Source organism: Musca autumnalis, unplaced genomic scaffold (genome assembly GCF_047663935.1).
Source record: "Musca autumnalis isolate F117 unplaced genomic scaffold, ASM4766393v1 scaffold_3, whole genome shotgun sequence".
Lineage (NCBI taxonomy): Eukaryota > Metazoa > Arthropoda > Insecta > Diptera > Muscidae > Musca > Musca autumnalis.
The window spans coordinates 196,640,963-196,653,815 of NW_027411866.1; the positions used below are offsets into that span (position 1 = coordinate 196,640,963).

The window sequence follows — 12,853 nt, forward strand, 5'->3', positions numbered from 1 at the left end:
TAGTTTTGTTCTTTTTTCGGGTTGATGCATGAAAGTAACATGAAATTTAGTTTTAGACGAAAGTTGTTAAAAGAAGAAATATTCTACACAAAATTTCACTATAAATCCCAGAACAAACTATATATCTAAGTAAAACACTTTGTTAAGAAAATGACGTTACAAAATTAAATATTATTGGTAGAAATTATTTGTTAAACTTTTAGACTCTTAATTAAAATTTATTCCATACTGAGTCAAAATCTCCTAATATACTTCACTTTTTGGGGATTGTGTCAAAAGAAGAAATATTCCAAATCAAATTTCATTATGAGTCTCTGAACAAATGAAATTTCTAGCTATACTATTTAACATCTCCCAAAGATTTCGGTTTTTATATATGATTTAGGACCATATTCTACCGTTTTTATTCACATTTTCGTTATCTGCGGTCACAAAATATATTTTATTGATTTTTTTCATAATAAATTCTTTCAGAAGATTACGTGTGCTCGATCCAAACTCTTTTTGAAATATCTATGGTGAATATATATAGGGAAAATATTGACAACCCAGATCGGACTTTGTAAAATTACGTATTTTAGTACTGTAAACTAAAATAAAGTCATCAGGATAAGTCGTAGGTTCCTGATATTGTATGTGAAAATGCGGGGATAGTCTACGCCTATTGTCCAGTGAATATATATCTGACATACGAGTCCTAACATCCATGGTTTTGGCATGGTCCTAAATACTCTAATGATGGCAGCTACTCCTGCTATGACAAAATCGTGAAAATCTAAAAAAACCCTAAAATTGTGAATTTTGAAAAAGTTAGTTAAGGCGCACTGAGCATGATATTGTTTTATAAGGAGGCGATACAGTCAGTACATTGTCTCAATTTGAACTTCTATATCTCAAAAACGGCAAAACCTACGAAAATATCTTATAGGTCAATCATGTGGAGAATTTTCACAGCTACAACATTTTCTTTAGATCCATTAACATAGGACTCGCGGTTTCCAAGCAAAATCGAGAAAACCTAAAGAACCCCTAAAAATGTGAACTTAAATCGCGATTTGTTTAAAAATCCCTCCGGCGATTATTTTTGTTTCTTGATATTTCTCATCTATGAGCATTGTAGTTTCAGAATCTGCAAAAACTTCCCAGATGTAAGCACCTTCCATTTAAATTTGGTTAAGGCACACCGTGCTTCATATAGCCCCCATAGAACGGTACCTCCCGATTTCGGTATTTTGAAGGTTGTGGCCACAATAATCCACTGAAATGGCTGAAATTTTGATATTTAGTCTTCAAGTTCATTTAGACTACTCTGGATTTATCAATTATCTGGCTTTATTTGACGTATGTATGTTGTATGAAAATGACAACTTAAATCCACTGGATTTGCTAAATCCAGCATAGTCTAAATCGTTAGAGGTATAAAACTTTCCGTATGAAATTCTTCGGTATAGGTCCACCCCTTCATATAGCCCCCATAGAAGGATACCTCCCGAGTATCGGTATTTTGAAAGTTGTGGCCTCAATATTTCTCCAAAATGACTGAAATTTTCTTCAAAACGATTTTTTTTACTTCAATACAACTCGTGGTGGAGGTTCGGCCAGGCCGAACTTAACTCCGTTCTTACTTGTTTTCAATTTATCCAGGAAGAGCACAATGGACCAACGGTAAATTTATTATTGTTCATTTATTTCATTTTTTTTTTTGTTTAGATAAATCCTTTAAATATTTCTATAATTCTCTCAACTCAGCAATTTTTCATTAAAACAACCGCGTTTCTTACATGCCTGTATTTGCCACTGCCACAGATCACATTCTTCCCAACCAGGTGGATAATATTCTTCTGGTACTGCTGCTGCTGTTTTCAATGCTTGTTTGGCTGCATAAAATCCCAATCCTATGGATTGTGTAACAGTATATTCCTTTAGTAATCCCGATATAAAACCCCCAGCAAAGCTATCTCCGGCCCCGGAAACACTTACAACATCTTTTACCACAGACGGTGTTGGGAAAAATATTATTTGTTTGGAGAATTCGTCACACCTTATGGGTTCGAAAATATATTTTTGATTGCGAAACAAGGATTGGGTGTACGGATCAACGGATGAATTCAACGATAACACAATACCAGTTTGTCCCAATGTCACCACAACGCAATCAAACATATAATCAATATCTTTTAGCATTCGTTTCACTGATTTCAAAGTTTCTTCAATATTATTCAAATCCACTTTATCGATTTTATAATCTTCACCAAATTCAGATTTAACTATGTCTTGCAGCTCGGCATAATTGGGAGTTGTGAGGCGTATGACATATATATCATCGCATCTAATGCCAGAGAATATCTTTCCAGCAATCCGTAAATCGGTGGGTTCATAAAACACAGGAATTCTTGATCGGTTGGCCTGTTGTAAAATCCATTGAATTGTGGCAAGTGGTAAATTGGCATCGATTATGATAACTGAGGCTTCCTCCAAACATTTCCTTCCGTTGGGCAAAAGAAAACAGTTGTAATCAAATGCATCATGAATTTCCATGTCACCCAATATAAGTTTACAATCACCTTTTTTATCCACAATAACATTGCATGAAGATGTCCGACCGCCGGGGTATTTGTGTACGTTGCATCTCAACGCCTCGGGCATACGTTTTAGAAGAATTTCTCCCATGACATCATCTCCAACAATTGAGAAAAAATTTACTTTGCCATATAATTTGTAGATAACTTCGGCCAAATTTCTTCCCACGCCTCCAGCTGATTGTGCCGATATACCATGATACATGGCGCCATCCATTGTTGGCGGTATCTCGTCTATCATAGACATTGTTATATCCAATATGGAAACTCCAATAACTAAAGGTAGTTTCTCTTCCGATTTGTTGTCGGTTGCCATTGTTGTTTTTCTTTGCAAGGGCTTTTATTTTTGTACTTTGAAATAAATAAAAAATTGCAATTTAGTTCCGACAACAATGAGTAGTCAACTGATCGATAGAAAAATTCAAGTAGAACTAATCAGTTTGTTTAGAATTAATAATGCTTATTGGGCATATTGCAGTTGGAATGATGAGAGTAAAATTGTTTGTGGTGGGTAATAAAATGTTTGTTGATTTTGAATCAGTCACAACGACCAGTAATATTGAGTAAAATTCAAATTTACTATGGTTTAATAGTAAGAAGTGGAAGAGCTTTTATGGCGTATGTACAATATTTTTAATGATTACACCGTTTCGACAGCCAAAATTACACTTGAACCAGACTATATACGTTTGATACTATAGGCAAAAATGGAGTAAAATTACATTTTCGTTTTCTCATCGTTTTGACCTTTTAGAGAACAATCAAATCTTAAAGGTCAACATTTTTCAAAAATATATTTTAAATACTTGTATTTCTAAACCGCTAAAATTTTCAATTTGCTCTCGGAGGCAAAGTTGTAACTCTTGTCTTAAAGAACTGATTCACTACACATAAAATCCACCAAATCGCATCTTCAGGTCAAAATCGTCCTTTATAATTTGTTCTAGGGTTGTAACATTGCAAGGGTAACAAACTTATTTGTGTTATCAAAGGGGTTTATAATGTACAGTTGCGTTCAAAATAATAGGAGCGCCCATACAAAAAAAGAAAATTGTCAAAAAATATGGTTAAACTTACCCATTTTGGTTTATTTTGAATTTGTTTAACATTGTTGACATCCCAACAGTTAATTCATCAGCAGAAATGTGGCAATCTGTTTTAAATTATTTACTGTTTACACCAACATTATAAATCGTGTTTAAAGTTTTTGTTCAAAAAAATAGGAGTGTGGAAGAAAAAGGACGATAAAAATAGCTTTAGTTGAGTTTAGGATCAAAATTGTCAATATTTTAGTTAACAGTAGTAAATCCAATAGATTTTATGAGATTTGATTGCTGTTTGAAAACAAAGGTCCTTTGGAGGTAGCCAAGAAACAGGCGATTGTCCTTGCAGAAATTGTTTCCATAAATTGAACACTTATTGGGCAACTCAATGGATTTTGTAGACAAAAGCTTTAACGATTAGATTTGTTTGATGCTGTGGATGTTATCTATAACAATATATAATTATTGGTATCCCATAAATTTGTGTATTTTGATCCTTGAGCCAAGTTTAAGGACAGTTTACATTAGCCCTTAAGGCAAGGATCGTCCAAAAAAATCGTATCTATAAGGAATTTATTCCCCTAACCAAATAATATTTAAAAGTCCTTAGGATGCCAACCTTGTATATGCAATCAGTTTCGCTTCTATTCAAAAAATGTTTAAAACGTGAACGGTTGAAATGTACTTTGAACCATTTAGTGATAGGCAGGCTGGGATTGCACTAAGGTTGGTATACGCCGTAATATATTTTTCAATATAAACTTACGTTTTTCACTAAAAAATACTTCATTTAGGTTATTTTCATTAGAAAACTGTTTATTATACGATGCAAAACCTAATAAAAATAATCTTAGGCCAACTTCAAAAGTTTGTCTTTAAAGTTTCCTTCTCAACAAAGCGTTTTGAAAAATGTCTCATATGTGCCAATCATCCAATTATTCTAAAATGAACCATATAATGAATTCTGCGTGCAGTTAAGATGCTAAGGACCTCACAACATCACTTGATTGAGAAATTAATGCCTTATAGATACGTTTTTTTTTTACCGATCCTTACGTAAAGGGGTAACGGAAACCGGCTTTAACTTGGCTCAAGGATCAAAATACACAAATTTCTGGGATACCGATCATTATATATTGTTCGAGATAACAGTCAGAGCATAAAAAAACTCTAATCACTAAAGTTCTGTCTACAAAATCCATTGAGTTACCCAATAAGTGCTCAATTTATGGAAAAAATCGCTGCAAGGAAAATCACCTGTTTTTAGGCTACCTCCCAAAGAACTTTTGTTTTCCAACAGCCATCAAATCTCATAAAATCTATTGGATTCACTACTGTCAACTAAAATATAGACACTTTTGATCTTAAACTCAACTAAAAATATTTTTACTGTCCTTTTTCTTCCGCACTCCTATTTTTTTGAATAACAAATTTGAAGGCGATTTATAATGTTGGTGTAAGCAGTAAATAATTTAAAACAGATTACCACATTTCTGCTGATGAATTAACTGTTGGGATGTCAACAATGTTAAACAAATTCAAAATAAACCAAAATGGGTAAGTTTAACCATGTTTATTCGACCATTCCCTTGGTGTGAATGAGCACTCCTATTATTTTGAACACAGCTGTACATTCATAAAAAACGACTTTCCCTACTTACCCTAATTTTGCATATTTTGTTATGTTGAAAATTGACCTATTTTGTTGAATTTTGGAACAATATACAAATTTATTAATTTATAAACATATATGGTTGAATATTAAAATGCCATTGTTTCTCCGATCCAGGTAACTATTTGGGGCCACATCGATTTTTTTTAATATATGGGTGAATATTGCGAAAAGACTAGTTTCTGTGTCCCGAGGCAAAATATTAAAAAAAAAATTAATTCTTAGAAACAGAATAAGTAAAACAAAATATCTTTTAATGAGGTCCAAGAAACAAAATAAAATATTGTACATATTTATATGCAAAAAATTGGACGCAAGGTGCAAAACGTCATTACCGTGTGTGTCCCCAACCGTTTTGTGTTCAAAAAACACTGATATTCATTAATTTATTAAAATATTTTATATAACTGAAGCACGCCGAGATATTCTAGAAGAATGAACCAAGTCAATTTTGGTTTCATAAATATAATTTTATATGCTGTTTATATTAGAGCTTTTTGCAGGGTTAACCTTCTTTATAAGGATTTATTTGAAATATAAGCAATGGAATTGACGTTTAAAACCCAGTCGGGTTGTTAAATCCGTTTATATATAAACGGGGTATTATTTTTTAAATTATGTTTTTGAGACATTTTAGTCGTGTCCCAATTTTTTTCGTCATTCCCGTGCGCCAATGTGTTTATTAAGGGGTCGATCATCGATAACAATTATCGTTGAGTGGCGTTGCCAGTTGTCAAAATTGATCCACGTATGGCAACTCTCAACTGAAGTTGCGAATCTCAGTTGACGAAGCGGCTGTTTTTCAGCAGCCACCAATTTTCAGTTGCAGTGAACATTTTCGAAGAAACAAGAAGTAAAATAGAAGGAAAAATAAACATTTTGTTAACAATTATTGATTCTTGGCATCATTAATTAATTTTTGGTCTGTTCCAGAACTGCAAGAATCTACTAATTTTTACTATTTTTTCCGATAACATAAAGGAAAAAATGTTATCGTAGCAAAAAATAGTAGCTTCTTGCAGGTTCTGGAACACAGCATTTGTGTATTAATATGGTGAAAATAACGACATAGCAGCAGTTCGAAATATTAATTGATAAACGGAGTGAAAATCCAAACTTAGCCCTAGGAGTTCGGGAGTTTTGGTGAAACCAAAGCCACAGCGGATGAAGCGTGGAGGTCCATTTCGGACAGTTTAAACAGCCATGAACCTCCAACACGAACACCTGAAGAGTGGCAGAGTCAGGATTCACTTTAAAGCAAAGTTGAAAAAGAAAATGCCTCAAAATAAAATAAACTTCAACGACACTGGTGGTGGTCCATCACAATAAGTGAATTTATCGCCTTTGGAGCGGACAGCAGCAAATCTTTTGCAAAAGAATTTGGTGACAAATACAGTAAGTTCAGTTTAAGTACAAATGACGAACATCCTCCATCTATATAGCCAACTACACCAGGGAATTTCGTTTTTGAATAAAAATGGTTTTTATTTTGCCTTTTTTCCTCCTCTGTCAACTTCGAAACGATCCAATTTTGGCACAATTTGTCCGCTATCAAGTGGACAACTTCCTTCAATACTCTCGACAATGTAGATTGAGCCATGCAATTGTTGAAATCATTGCCATGGGACTTTTGGAAACTTCCGTCCTCCAAGAATCGCAACGCTGCGCACTCTTTTAAAAGTGGGGGTATTCCTGTTGATCTGTAACTTTCTTTGAAGTCATCCTTTAACGTTTCCACAACGTAAACTACGGCATCCTTTGGTAATCCAAAATACGCCTTAAACCTGAAATAATTTACTGATTATACAGATCTTTCCACATGATCATCAGCTTACAGTGCAGATGGCAATTCCAATGGATTTGACTTGTCCCTCAAATTTCTTCTAATAGATGCAATGTCCTGTACATTTTCTTCATCATCAAAAAATAATTCCACCGAACTTATCATTTTTTGGGACATCAAGGGGTCGATCATCGATAACAATTATCGTTGAGTGGCGTTGCCAGTTGTCAAAATAGATTCACGTATGACAACTCTCAACTGAAGTTGCGAATCTCAGTTGACGAAGCGGCTGTTTTTCAGCAACCACCAATTTTCAGTTGCAGTGAACATTTTCGAAGAAACAAGAAGTAAAATAGAAGGAAAAATAAACAGGTTGTTAACAATTATTGATTCTTTGCATCATTAATTAATTTTGTGTATCAATATGGTGAAAATAACGACAAAGCAGCAGTTCGAAATATTAATTGACAAACTGAGTGAAAATCCAAACTTAGCCCGAGGAGTTCGGGAGTTTTGGTGAAACCAAAGCCACAGCGGATGAAGCGTGGAGGTCCATTTCGGACAGTTTAAACAGCCATGAACCTCCAACACGAACATCTGAAGAGTGACAAAGTCTGGATTCACTTTAAAGCAAAGTTGAAAAAGAAAATGCCTCAAAATAAAATAAACTTCAACGACACTGGTGGTGGTCCATCACAATAAGTGAATTTATCGCCTTTGGAGCGGACAGCAGCAAATCTTTTGCAAATGAATTTGGTGACAAATACAGATCTTTCCACATGATCATCAGCTTACAGTGCAGATGGCAATTCCAATGGATTCGACTTGTCCCTCAAATTTCTTCTAATAGATGCAATGTCCTGTACATTTTCTTCATCATCAAAAAATAATTCCACCCAACTTATCATTTTTTGGGACAGCAAATAAAACTTGACGATCCGAAGATTCAATGGGCAGGTTATATTCCAATCTTGGGTTGTTTTCTCGTTTTGCTCGAAAACTCAGCCAAAATATTAAAATATTGTCCAGAATACACAAAAGAGTTATCCAAAGCGCAATTATTTTTAAAATGTTTTTTTTGCGAATAGAGGTCACAAGTTTGAAAAAACACTGATCGATAACATGTTTATCGACCACCCAGTTGAGTTGACATTAATGGTACAACATTTCGTCTCAGTCGTGCAGACAACTGACAACGCAACTCAAGTTTAGTGGCAATACAAGATAGACCCATAAGTAAAAAATGATTTAAACCAGTGTTTTTTTTTACGTGTAACCTGCCAAAGTAACGACAATTCCCGTTCGTTTTAATGATAATCGACAGAAGTGAAAAATGTAGTCAGTTGTGTTAGAGCTGTTGAAGTGTTTAGTGTTTTTTGTGCATGTTCCACAAATTTCGTCATTCCCGTGGTGAGTATTTTTTCCGTTGTTTATGTTATAATTTCCAAATTAATGGTATGTGTATGTTAATCTTTTTAGTCTGTATTTACATAATTATTTTAAATTTTATAAAAAAATAACATTTGCACATTTTAATCCAAGAATACTCACGTTTCCATCATTACCGTGCCGTCATTAGGATAATTATTAAATAAATTTATCATAGGATTTTTAAACAAACCATCAAATACAACATGGAACCATAATGAACAAGTAAAAAAGTATCAGTCGGCTTTGCCGACAGAGATATACTCAGCCTGTGCAAATTGAAACACTTTTTTCACAATAAACAAACATATGTATTTAGGGGGTTTCAAAATTTTGGTCGTATGAACCGACAAAAATGTTGATTAGGATTAAAGTTCAAAAAATTTGCGGAAAAGGTACTTAAGGGTATGGACCGACACAGACCATGGGGGTGCCATAGGGGTTTTTTACACCCTTCGGGCTGTTTTCTCAAGAAGTATGGACTTGCCACTGAAACAACTTTTACTATCGTAATTGAGGAAGCGAATGTAAGTTGCTTCAACAAAAATCAAAGTGATTCAATAGCAGGTCTTAAAGTGAACATATCCAAAATTTTGTGTGGAAGGTACGGGATGGAGTGGACAAATATAGTCCATATTCGAACCTGATCTATATCTGGAAGATATTATGAGAATGTGTAAAGTATGGACCAAATCGGTCACTCCCATCAAGAGTTATCGTGCGTACAATTTTTCCGAATATTTTTGAACTTTTGTGGGGTAGGTACCTGAAGGAGTGGACCGATATGGCTTATCTATGAACTTAAAGTAAGTTTGGAAACAATATTACGAAGGCCAAATTTTGACCGGAATCGGCATTTCCGTTCGAGAATTATCTTGCGCTTCCACCCATAACCATGGTGTCATAGGGTTTGTTTTTCAACTTTCAGGCTATTTTTTCAGGAAGTATGGACTTGCCCCTAATGAAACTTACAGCGTCGTATAGAGGACAGCGAATACAACTTGCCTAAACAAAAATCAAAGCGATTCGAGACCAGGTCCTAAACTAAACTTTTCCAAAATTTTGTGCGGGAGGTACCCGAAGGAGTGGACCGATTGAGTCCATATTGGAAGCTCATCTAGGTTTGGTAGTTTGGTACAAGAGTTATCGTGGTACAAGAGTTATCGTGCGCACACGTTTTGCGACAATTTTTGATCATTTGTGGGGGAGGTATCTGAAGGAGTGGACCTATATGGCCCATCTTCGAACTTAAATCGAATCTGGACAAAATATTTCTATACCCAAAATTTGAACCGAATCGATTGATCCGTTCGAGAGTTATCGTGCGCACCAGCCTGCCAGACAGACAGACGGACATTGCTAGATCTACTCAAAATTGTCTGAAACGGATGTCGTACAAACATACTTGGGGTCTAAAACCATTATTTCGATGAGGCACATTTTTGGTCGTATCAAAGTGTAAATACCCTCTTTAGCCTAAAGGCTGAGGGTATAAAAAGTAGAAATGCAGAGGAAAAATAAATAGTCAATAAGGAAAGGGTCATGTCGACCGGGCCCGACTATATGATACCCTACACCACTGTGAATATGTTAAATTGTATTTGGGAGCTATATCCAAATAGACCAATTTCAAAGTCAAGGCTGTAGTTAATTAAAACAATGAAAGGACAAAAGAATCTTACAAAATTTAATATTTAAATATCATTCCCGTGTGACTACCGTCATTCACGTGCTTTGAAAAATGTCTTAAAATCCATAAATATACATGCCCACCGCTAATTAATGCATAAAATAGTCTTATACAACAGTATAAACCAAAAATTGTTATTTAAAGCCATTTTCGGACTTTGCCGTTTTCGACCCCAAAAACTAGTCTTTTCGCAATATTCACCCATAAAGAGAATGTCCCGTGCAACGCGTACCGAGTCGGTGTATATTTTGATATAGAGTGTATAAATGTCGACCATTACACTTTTGTTGTTTATTTTTATTATTTTTTTAGTTTTAAGCAAGTATGTATGTATGTATGTGTATTCGACTACTTGTATAATATACACAAAATATGGAAGAGAATATAAACAAAAAGGGGGAATCCCAACAAATCTGATCTTACTCCACATTTTTTCATACCAATTTTTAATAATGTATGTAGGGATTCCACAGTGAATATATTTCAAATAGTAGTATGTTAACATACAACCGGATGAACCCACTGGGTTTTAAGTGTCAACTCCATTGCTTATAAGTCAAATAAATGCTCATAAAGCAGCCGACCAAGAAGAGGGAAGCAACATTGGCAATTTATTGACACCCTGCAAACATTTGGAAGATTTTTTCATCAGATGATTCTTCTGCGCTTCTTTCCGGCGATCTTTTAGAGAATTATTATATAAAATTCACCCACGCGAGTAATTTGCCATTCGAAGACGATTCTCAAAAATTATTGTTTATATTCAATCCCTACGACGAATCTTCTGCTATGCTTCTGGGCGATCTTTCCGCGAATTTGTATTATGTTCCGCTGTTGTTAGTGCAGGCGAATAATATATTATTCTTCCGAACCCCGATCACGGAATTGTTACTAAAATTTTTGATTTGGTTGCATATAATTCCCATATACACATTCTACATAACATTGGTATAAATGGCACGTATAATATTAGCTTCGTTCCAGAACTAGAAAGTTTTTACGCATTTAACACATTTTGCACATTTTTCCCCGAAATGCGTTCCCGTACACCAAAAAAGTTGCAAAATGTTCACTTCTCTTTGAACAAAAATGGCGCTGAATAGCTTTCTCTTCAGAAACTTTTTACACGACAAATTTGAGCGAGCAAAAATGTGCAACATGTTTGCCGGCTTCTGATTCGCTGACACGCCGACTTTGACATTTGTTCTAGATTTTTTGACGTTTCTGCCATTTTTCCGTTCCCGTGTGTGGGACTCATTTGCGACAATTTGCTATTTTGACACTTTCATCATTAAAAAAGTACTGGAACGAAGCTATTATGAGTATTGACAAACACAACACATGTCTGGGTTTTGCCAAGTGAAATTACTTGGCGTTTACACAAGACAGACTGTCTGCAAATACAACTCTGATTTACTAATACATACAAACATTTGGCTAGTTGCCTCGGCACTGTCTGGTAATATTCGTAGACAGTAAACATAGACATTTTTGAATAAATGAAAACAAAACTATTTCAAATAACAAAAAAGTCATGTCGACTTTGATGAAACAAAACAAAAACAAAATATGTGAGAGGAAAACAAAGTCTTATGCCAGACTATGAAAATTTTCATGTAGGTGAAAATGAGTTTATAGGCAAGAGGTGTGAAGGGGATGAAACTCTGTACACAGGTTCTGTAATCTGAAATTATTCTTTGTGTTTAAATTCGTAACTCTCAAACCAATGCAAAGCAATGAAAATATCAAAATTTTCATATGATTTCATATATGTGTGTGGACGTCAATGAAAATTTGGAAGAAAATGGCAAAACGTTTTCAACGAAAATTTTCATAGTCTGGCATAAGACAAAAGGAAATCTACAAATCAATGGAAATGACAATCAATACATGAACTCAACTGTCCTGTCATGTGTAAATGCAGGGTTAAGAAAGTGACCGAGAACCAGTATAAGCCACTACAACATTAGGAATAATTAAAAATAAATATCCTTTAATTTGTTCTTTATGTATATTTTCTTCTTCTAAATATCTTCCAAATGATTCGTCATCGAATCTGGAACAACTCTAGTTTAGTAAAAACTCTCCGATTTTTTTTAAATTTTTTCCCGAGGTAAATATTGTTGCGCTGATCACGGAAATGTATAATTTTCTTGGGGGACGGACCCGGTTACCCGGTTATTGGACCCGAAAGTCCGGGTACAAAACCCGGGTTAGACCCGGCTCTACTGAACCGATTGTTACAAAATTTAGAAATTTAAAATTTCCCATAGACACCTATAATGTAAAGAAATGAGCCCTACAGAACCGAGTTCTGAAAATTCTAAGTGCCATATCTCTGGATCCAGAGAAGATATTACAACACATAGCACCATTTTGAAAAGGTTAAAGTGCGAGCTATAATCTGACATACATTAAGCTGGCGCCCATAATGGACCCATTTTCGACTTTTTGAGGGTTTTATGGAAAAATCCGGGTCCAAAAATCAGTTCTTGGGTTATATCACATGAACCTCTGAAAATAACCCCATCATTTTGTAACAATCGGTTCAGTAGAGCCGGGTCTAACCCAGGTTTTGTACCCGGACTTTCGGGTCCAATAACCGCGTAACCTGGTCCCTCCCCCAAAAAAATTATACATTTCCGTGATCAGCGCAAC

The 12,853-nt window shown here is 34.9% G+C and overlaps 1 protein-coding gene across 1 annotated transcript; it reads right to left on the reverse strand.

Moving 5' to 3' along the window:
• Positions 1-1,670: 1,670 nt before the first annotated feature.
• LOC141396908 (uncharacterized) lies at positions 1,671-3,007 on the reverse strand. Its single transcript, XM_073972634.1, has one exon. The coding sequence runs from the start codon at positions 2,893-2,895 to the stop codon at positions 1,741-1,743; it is 1,155 nt and encodes a 384-aa protein (XP_073828735.1). The 5' UTR covers positions 2,896-3,007; the 3' UTR covers positions 1,671-1,740.
• Positions 3,008-12,853: the final 9,846 nt, after the last annotated feature.

Coding starts and splice junctions, on each gene's coding strand:
- LOC141396908 (XM_073972634.1), bottom strand. CDS start 2,895: ATGGCAACCGACAACAAATCGGAAGAGAAACTACCTTTAGTTATTGGA.